Source organism: Amblyomma maculatum, chromosome 4 (genome assembly GCF_055883805.1).
Source record: "Amblyomma maculatum isolate TAMU_Amacu chromosome 4, ASM5588380v1, whole genome shotgun sequence".
In the NCBI taxonomy this organism is placed as follows: Eukaryota; Metazoa; Arthropoda; class Arachnida; order Ixodida; family Ixodidae; genus Amblyomma; species Amblyomma maculatum.
This window is the reverse complement of record NC_139347.1, coordinates 10,402,216-10,411,805: the sequence shown is the minus strand read 5'-3', so window position 1 is coordinate 10,411,805 and position 9,590 is coordinate 10,402,216. Positions and strand designations below refer to the sequence as shown.

Sequence of the window (9,590 nt, the reverse complement as noted above, 5' to 3'; positions counted from 1 at the left end):
ATCAGCTGTTTCACCTTTTCGATAGACTGAGGCAAAGATTTCGAGCAAGACATATATGTACAATTAAAGACAACTTTACTTTTATTTTTCGCACATATTCCTACAAGAAACACTCCACAAACGGTTTTTGACTGTCATAAAAGAAGCTTTGTGGTCGGAGAAATGAAGAGAGCAATTAAGTTATTCGGAGTTTGCAGGAAGCAGCGCGTGGGCCCATAGGAACGTTGCGCGGCGAAGAGATAGCAGCGACTGACTGATGCTGCTGATGCCACTAGCGAATCAAGACAATGTGGCTCTGCGTTTCGGCTTGAGATGCGTGATCCACGATCCGCTGATAGTGAGCCGGCGCCTCGGTATCCGGAGAACACCGTCGTTGCCACGCAGGAAGAAAGGGGTGAGGGGGAAAGGAGCCCGTGCTGCCCCGACTGCGGAGTTAGTTATGAGGGACAACGCCGACAGCAACGGCGATGCGAAATGCAGGAACGGGTGCCAAAGAGCTGCGCTCTAAAAACGAAGAGGCTGGAAATTGCTCTACAAAATGCACATAGTACAGTTCAGAGGATTCTGCAAAAAGACAGCTCAGAGGCATTGTCAAAACTGATAAAATTGTTTATTTTAAAGAAATGAGCATCAAACATGTTATGCCATTTTGCTATCAAAATTATTTATTTACATACTTATTTATATTATTGGGTAAATATACATGCGCATAAATTAGACGTTTCATTATTACATAACATGTAGAGTGGTACTACATGAAAATTATACATATTTATCCTAAATGCCGCAAGGCACTTATTGGTCCACCTCACAGAGACCTCAGTGGGGCACTCGCACTGCCACATCAGCAGTCAGGCCGTAACAGGTGTTGTGAATTCTGCAATAGTCCATCAAGGACCTCCAGTTGGCATCCTGGAAAGCAATAAAAAAAAGATAAAAAATTTTAAATAAGAAAGAAACGGAATGAGGAGCCCAATAAAACGACAGCATGTTCAAATGAACAAGCAAGAAGATAGCAATGCTCGTAAAAATAATCAAGTTACTAAATGGTTATGTCTTGTCAGCAAGTATACCTATTTTGTTTTTTCTGTGAAGAGAAGAAACCCCCTGGCTGTAAAAATTACCAGCCATACATGTGCACAAACCCTAAAGAGATGTTAAAATGATCACACATGTGCCAAAATAATTCTACAGCCACCTAGAGATGTCCCCTGTAATACTGTCAAACATATCAATTATACCAATCTGTACCACAGCGTATCATTTCTTTTAGCCTTGGGGAACCCTTACTTGCCTTTTTCAAAAATGACCATGCAGATTCCCAGCTCATCCCTAATTAATAATGGCTGCCTGTGAAGTGGAACAATCTTCCATAAGCAGTTACACGATCAATCCAAAAATGATATGGGTAAAAGGAAATATGAGAGTTGAGGCATTGATGGATTTTGGTGCTTGGTAATCACAAAAAGCACCTCAGGAAGCCAAAACTTTCTGTGCTTAAGGACCCTAACTTTATACAGTAGAAAATTTAAAATTTCACTGATTGAAAACAAAGAATCAGTGACAATCCGCAAGAGACATCAAGCAGCTTTTCAGAATGCCCCTTGTGTTATGTTTGGAGCTAACAGTGTTTTCTTTTCTAAGCTTTTTCAAGCAGCTAAGTGACCTCCACCATTGGGCTCAAAGAGTGCTATAAGTAGACACAACTCACACATTACAATTCTGTTATAAAAAATAATCTGTAGTTCTATCTTTAGGCACATACAGCGTAATGAGCAATCACGGAGTCAATGATGTGTGGGCCACGCGTTGCCACAAATTGCTCGCAGTGCACGGCGCGAGCCGCGTGACTGGCGATAGTGGCACCGGCTATTTCCCCAACCACAAGCCTAAACTGCTGCTTATGCGTACAGTGCGACAGGCTATCACAACATCTGAGCCGTGTGCTGGTGCAAACTGCTTGCGGTGCACTCGGCATGACTGGTGACTGCAAAGTCAACAAGGTGAGGGTTGGTTGTGTGCAGAGTCTCTAGCAATCGCGGATTCAACGAAGTGCAGACAGTGCCTAGCACATAAGGTTGTGGCCAAGGTTTCCGCGTTCATATTATCCTTAGTGGCATGGGAGTGTTCGGAACATCTGATATTCTGTCCACTGTACACAATGCACTCTGGCCGAAGAATTTAATAATTTGTATCATCCCAAAATTCATATCAACAGGGTTCATATCATAAAGATTCATATGCTTAAATCTCAGCTGAGATTTTTCACAGAATTGTGAGAACTAAAGGACTTATATGGTACCCACAGTAAAATCTCGGTGATAAAAAATTCATATATAATCCAAAATTTCACATCTTCAAAACTAAGAAAAACTGTGTATAGAAGCATGGTAAATGTATTCACAAACATCTGTTTAAGAAGGATTCATTCATGGCCGCATGGCTACAGCCCACTTTTTCAATCAAGTGCAGTGCTTGAAGTCGAGTTTGACGGAAGCCCGTCTGGTCGGGATGGGACATGACGAAAAATAAACGACACCGACCAATCATGGTAATCTGCCCCTTGCATACGCAAGATGTCTGGGTTCTGTGATGCGCCGTATTTAAGGCAACGGTTCCCCGTTTCGCCTCATTGTGAACAAGGCTCCCGTGTGGGAGCCGAAACGTCATTCCATCTTTATTCTTTTGGTCGGTGTCGTTTATTTTTCGTCAAGTGCAGTGCGAGTGGCGATCGCAATGACAGCGATGTGCTTGCCACACACCGCTACTAAGTGCTCAAACTATGTACAGTGCAACTTGTGATCACGACGCCCAATTTGACTGCTCCCTATGTGTACAGCGCTGCTCAGCATTGCCGAGACAACAGCATACAAGCCATGTGCAGACGCAGACTGCTCTCAGTGCATACAGCACAACTAACAATCATGGAATCGATGATCCGTGGGTAACGCATTGCCCTTGAGGTTGCGGTCGCGGCTCGCATGCTTGTATAATTTAGAGTGGTATCTGTTGTAGCACGGAAGCTTGTTTTGGAACATATGGAATTTTACGCACTGTAATGCATTACAGCCGAGGAACTTCAACAATTCATAACATCCCAATATTTGAATCAGCCATTTTCTTATCACAGAGATTCTACTCCAGCTCACCATTCCTTGTGACCTTTTGCCATTGCATGCCAGCTCAGACTTTGCCATTAAGATGGGAGGGTGAGATCAGAAACCAGCCTTCCAGCCCTCTAGGATCCCAAGTATGACACGATGCCCCTAGGTCACGCAGGCACGTTTACCGTTAGGCTTCACACCTATGTGGCTCCTGGAAACCTTGGCAACATACACCATGGTCCTCTTCAGGAGCATGCCTCTAGCAGGTGGTGGCGATAAGACAGTGACGTCATTCACGTTCACCCTCTACAGCGATAAACTATGCCAAACTAGTGCTTTCACATGTTATATTAGGTTTAGCCATGTTAAACCTCTGCAATTTTGTTTTTTCCCCTGGACTGCCCAAAGGGAATTCCTTCCTGGTGCAAGACATTTAAAGGACATGAATCGGACAGTATGTGCATAGTATCCGTGGCTGCATAGGTTCAATAATGACAGGTGCTATTTTTACACAACAAGGAGTGGGCACAAAACATTGTGGCTGGTTTCACATAACTAGCCATGATGACACCTTACCAGGGCAAGCACGTCGGGGTTGCCCACAACCACCAGCATGGAACTGGCTCTGCTGATGGCAACATTGAAGCGCCTGGGGCAAAAGATGAAGTCCAGGCCTCGACCGCCACCATCCCCCAATGTTATGGCTTCACTGCCTCGCACCTAAAAGCACAGGTGTGGAAAAAATCATACATAACTACTGTCATCAATAGTGACTATATAATAATGGCATCTAGTCTGTGTGGTATACAAGGTTTAATGCCCCAAAGCTGCCCATGGGCTGTGAGAGGTGCTGTACTGAAGGGCTCCAGATTAATTTCAACCGCCCTGCATTCCCTAGCAAGTGCAGGTATTGCACAGCACACCGGTGTCCTTGGCACTTTAGAATCACACCCAGACATTGCATTGGTGCTTACACTATCCTTACTTTGTTCCCGCTTAAACTCTGAATGCTGCACTCCAGAATTATAAAAGATTGAACTACAGTAGAACCTGATACGAATCTCACGGGGTCGCGAAAAAATGCGTCTCATCCGAACATTCGCATCATCAAAACAAAAGAAAATAAGTATGCAGAAGTACAGGAAAGGCAGTCACGCAGATCTGTTTACGTCAAAGAAGGTTTATTACGGTCGCGGGGTCACAGCTCGCCACTTGCGGCGCACACGGCGCGACAGGCGATCGCGACATCAGCGATGTGCGGACCGCGTGCCTCCGCAGACTTTTCACGGTGCGCACAACACGACAAGAGATGGCGACGCGCTGACTGTGCAGCGCCGCAGACTGTTCGTGATGCGTACAGTGCGACTAGCGATCGCGACATCTACGATGTGCGGCCCATACACGCCCACCGCATGCGCCGCCGACTACTACTCACGGCCGCTCGCCGCTGCAAACCTTTTGCAGCATGAAAAACGATCGCGACGCCACCGATGTGCGGTGTGTCCGCCTCTGCATACTTCTCGCGGCATGTACAGCAAGCACGACAGGAGATGGCGAAATGAGGGCCGTATGGCACCACAAACTGCTCACGGATCGCGATCGCAGAGCCAGTGATGTGCGGTCCAAGCGCGCCCGCCGCGTAAGCCGCCGCCAGCTGTTGCGGTTACGACGACTGCGGTTTGTGGGCCACGCGCAGCTGAAAGCTTTTCGCGGCGTAAGCCCAACAGACATTCGCAACGTCAACAAGGTGCAGACCACACATCACTGCAAACTGCTCGTGATGCGCACATACAGCGCGGCTGGCGATTGCGGAGTCAATGATGTGCGGGCAGTGCATAGTGCTCAAGGTTGCGGTCGCAGTTCAGGTGTTCATGATATCCGTAGTAGCATGGGAGAGTGTTCAGAACATCCGAAATTTTGCATAATGTATGAACGCACTCCGGCCAGGGAATTTCGCGAATTCGTATTAACTGGATTCGTGTCACTGAGATTTTACTGTAGAATGAAATGCTCAGTGAAAAATCACTAAAAAAAAATGCAATCTTGACCATCAAAATGGAGCAGCTGCCTTGAGCTCCACACCAGGGCTGGCAGTTCATGCAAATAAAACGCAGTGAAGTCTGCATTATTTGCAGCAAACGGAAACTGGCAACTGGTGGGGCACAGCTGAGAATGCAAGCTGCTGTGCCAACCGTTGAGACGACGATAAGGCTGCGTTCCTGGCCCTGGAACTCCTCGGCCGAGCCCAGTTTGCAGCGGGGCAGGTCAAGGGAATCCATCAGGCAGCGTAGCTTCTGGGCCTGTTTGCGGTAGGGGGTCACCACGCCCACCTGCTCAGGTAGCAGTCCCCAGGGCCCAAATGCACGCTGCAGGTACCGTGTCACCTGCACTGCCTCTGTCGGGTTGAACCTGGGAAGGTCAACGACAAGTACACCAGGTGATAGAGGTCAGTGCAACTCTTTCGTTTTCATTTCGGTTCAAACTTCCCGTTTACTGTTTGAGACTGCAATCTATTTGTGCAAATACGTGATAATGAAACGTGATGACAAAATGAATCATTAGCACATAATGACAGATGCTTAGAGCAGGACGGATGGTTGCAGCAGGATGCAAAGCAATTCTGAATGCTTCTTTTCTAAACCAACATCCTTACCAGAAAGCACTCTCAGACATAGCATTTTCAAAAAGTGGTACAGCAAAGGCTCAAAAAGTTATTAGGGGCACTTAAGAACAAAGTTTAAGTGCTATGAATGCAAAGGCATTAGCGTTTCATTTTAACTTCTGTTGCGTGGTCCACAGAAGACTTTTTGCATTTCCTTATAGGTTTGTGCCCTTCGTTTCTGTTGGCCACAAGACCAGAAACCATACAAAATTTTCTACTCCGAATGAAGGCATTCACCCTAAAGGGCCAGACCTTTACCATTGGTGCGAGCAGAGGCTTTTGTAGCGAGAGCTACATTATGCCAGCCGCTTTGCCTCTTCGGCGTAATCGCACTTTCATCGTGGTCGCACTGACCTTGAGCCGTTGCTTAGCAACGTAGACATCATTAGTATCATTGCAAAAAATGTGACAAGGATGAGTCCTAAAAATTGTGGAGTGGTATCTTTTAAATAGTAATTGATGCCATCAATCCATATGTGTACCATGATAACGATGGCTTGTAAATAAGTGATGAATTAATTAGTGTCATCACAAGTTCATATGACATGGATGAGTTCATAAAATCTGGTCATATGACCAGAATGACTTGCAAAAATGTGATGATGACATCAACTCACGGGACAAAGTCACATGACCTAGATGACTTCCAAAAAGTGGTCATCAACTCACATGAAAATGCCACATGGCCAAGATTACTTCCAAGAACAGGTGATAGCGTCATGTAGTCACATAACCAGGATGCTAGAAAGGAGTTATCACCAAATCAAGTGACCCTGACATCACCAGGATGGCTTTCAAAAAGTAATGACAAGCCATGTGAAAGTGATAACGCCATAAGTCGTTTGACAAAGGCACATTAGCAGGAAAATTTACAGAATGTGACAACGTCATTAAGTCATGTGACAAAAAGACAGTATCACCATGCCCTACTCAAAAAGGTACGACGTGTCTAGTGTTGCAATAGCAGTAGCAACCTCAGGCTTTCAGATATCTCCCTGGAATGTTCTGCAGTGCTCCCAGTTTTTAATGTTTCAAAATAAAAGCGAATTCCACAAAATCAATTCAGTATAAATTATGTGTGCAGTTCTATCAGATATACCAAATTTACCAGTTCCTTTTATTACATATGTGCACTACCCAGACCAGAAAACACGCACTTCAAGGAGAAATAATGCAATTTAGATGTGACATTTTTTCCCAGATATTTCGTCCTTGGACACTACAGCCAAGTGGCGGCACTTTCATATGTAACCAGCATAGAGCAAAGCAGCAGCAGCAGTGGTGGTGGGAGGTGGTAGCTGGTAACTGACATGGTCTAACACTAACTGGACGTAGGGCTTCCTGACATTACGCTTGGCAGGCGCTGCCAACTCAGGCCTCTCCTTTCATATGGGAGGGTGATATCGGAATCAGCCTGCCAAGACCCTTGCGTTCACGTTATCCCTACTAGGCCACGCAGGTATGTTTGGTAAAAGCGGGGCTTTATATGTTGGCTGGTAGCTTGCTCTATGACGTTATCACGAAGGTGGGAGTTAAAACAGAGAAAGAGGTGCCTTAGTGGAGGGCTTCAGACCACCGCTTAACAGATGCTTTTGCCTCATCGCACTTTAGAGGTCAAAAATGCTACCTATGGCATAAATAAAGCTGAAACCATAGAGTAAATGACTATGTGCGAAAGTCATGTCATTACTTTCAAGCCAAACCTAAGCATAAGCATAACTCGCATAACTCCAGGTTTAACCCCAAGCTAGACCACAGCTAATTTTTTCTTCTTATAACAATGACCTCGCCATAAAAATCTGATCAGATCAGACTTTTACCCCTTTACCACTGCCATTATTAGCCCTCATGCCTTCAACTTACTGTGAAAGCCTTCAGCATAAAAGCCTCTAGCCTGAAGGCATTTGTAATCATTAATGACAGCCATTTTATCATGAAATTTATCATTAACTTATTGTAATGATTTGGCTGCCCCAGATGCTGACGATGCTGATTTTCGTTACCAGTGAGCAGTATAATGCTCAGGCGTGGAAGCAGACTCGGGCATTTTGTAGCAGCTCAGGGAGCAGTTATAATGCATTTTTGAGCAGCTTTGGAGCAATCTAACAAGAGTTTCAGAGCATTCGAATTATGTTTTGGAGTGTATTTTGGAGGGCACGATAACCACCAGGGACCTAACAGAAGAGCAGTGGGAGACCCAGCTGTCAACCCCAGCCTGGATGACCAGCGTAGTCTTGTCAACTGGACTAGGGACATGGCTTGGGCCCACGGCTTCCTGGACTGAGGAGGCTGCCCACCTTGGGCGGATATCACGCCTGCTCTTATTAAAAGTTTATGTTTCCCTCTCTCTATTCCTGATATATAAATCCCCCCTTTTATTCCTTTATTTGCAACGTTCAGTGCTTTTGCCGACTATGCACACACCTCTGACAAGACAAGACAAATGGCCAAAACATGTAATGACGTCTAAAACAACACAAGCTGACCTAAGCAACCATTTGGAACAAACTTGCTGCAACGAAACGCTTGCTTATGCACCTCATGAACGAAAACCAAGTTTGACCTAAAGCTTTTATCTACAGTAATCCCTCGTTATAACGAAATCGCTTTATTCGAAATATCGTTTTATTTGAAATATCTTCCGGTCCCAACCCAAACGCATTCATTTTAAGCCGCTATCACGAAATCGGCGCACGTTTTTATCATAGCATACCATGGGGTGCGTTCAGTAAGCAAAGCTTTATCGCTCTGAAGAGCACTTCTGGCGCTAGCATAAAAGAAAGTGTCTGTCCTTAGCTTTGTTCCTCTTTTGACGGCGAAAATCGACAGATAGCGTTCCGAAAACACAAAGAATTTTAGCGTCGCCGACGGCGAGGCAACAGCTAAGCAGTGGCGCTACCCAGCGTGCTGCGCTCCCACACATCTCCCTCCCTCCCTTTTTCCCCTCCCTCCCCTCATACTACTCTGCTCCCCCATACTCCCGAAGCAGCTTCGCCTTCCCTCCCTGAGATAGGCATCTGTGCATGCACCTCTACTCTCCCGCATCTCTTTCCTATTCACCCGACCCCCCCTTCCTGCATCCACTTCTCTCTCTCCTCCTCATTCGCTCTCCACTGTCTGTGGGCCGTTTGAACGCCGGCCCTCCCTTCCGCGCTGCCGGTTTTGAATGATGTCGCTGCTCCTCCCTCCTCCTGCCCTCCCGAAGCCTTCCTGTGCTTGATGCTTCTTGGAACTCCGGTCGCCTTTCTTCCGTCTGCACACATGAAGCCTGTCATTGCAACCGTCATCACCAGCATGCTCTGATGAGGACAGCAAGATGGCCTGAAGACATGACCACATTTTGAAGCTTATGCCTTCTGTTTCACCCTCCGCTTTCACTTCAACCCCGATGGTGCATGCATTTGGATCCATGCTGCAGGCCATGTGATTGCATGTTATTCGTTGCACTTCGTTAGCCGTGCCTTGCGCGTGCTTTTGTGGTCTAATATTGTATTTTGACTTGCTTGCAGTTCTGGTGTAATGAAATCCTGACTGCTCTAGCTTTTGTCGAGTGGTTGCTTATATCGAATTACCGCTTATAACGAATTTTTCCGCTGTCCTGCTGATTTTGTTATAACGAGGGATTACTGTATTTTGACTCGCTCAAATGGCAATTTAAAAGCCTGGCAGGATGTGCTATGCCACATGCACAGTGCATTTTTTCACAATTACCTCCAATCGTTCGTGGGTCATATTAAATTTATTGCGAATTATACTTTGCACTTTCCTAACTTGCGAACATCTTGTTTGTAGTGAGCACAGTGTAAGAAGTGTTGTACTTCTGT

At 45.9% G+C, this 9,590-nt stretch overlaps 1 protein-coding gene across 1 annotated transcript in view; it reads right to left on the bottom strand.

Annotated features, from left to right (window-relative positions):
* Positions 1 to 625: 625 nt before the first annotated feature.
* The window catches only part of LOC146190280 (putative helicase MOV-10), a 118,080-nt gene continuing 109,115 nt past the window's right edge, over positions 626 to 9,590 (bottom strand). The window contains exons 19-21 of the mRNA XM_084599760.1: positions 5,297 to 5,513; positions 3,681 to 3,824; positions 626 to 912 (exon numbers count right to left, since the gene is read on the bottom strand). Of these exons, the coding sequence (XP_084455886.1) occupies positions 820 to 912; positions 3,681 to 3,824; positions 5,297 to 5,513 (454 nt within the window). The 3' untranslated portion in view covers positions 626 to 819. The remainder of the gene's footprint in view (positions 913 to 3,680; positions 3,825 to 5,296; positions 5,514 to 9,590) is intronic.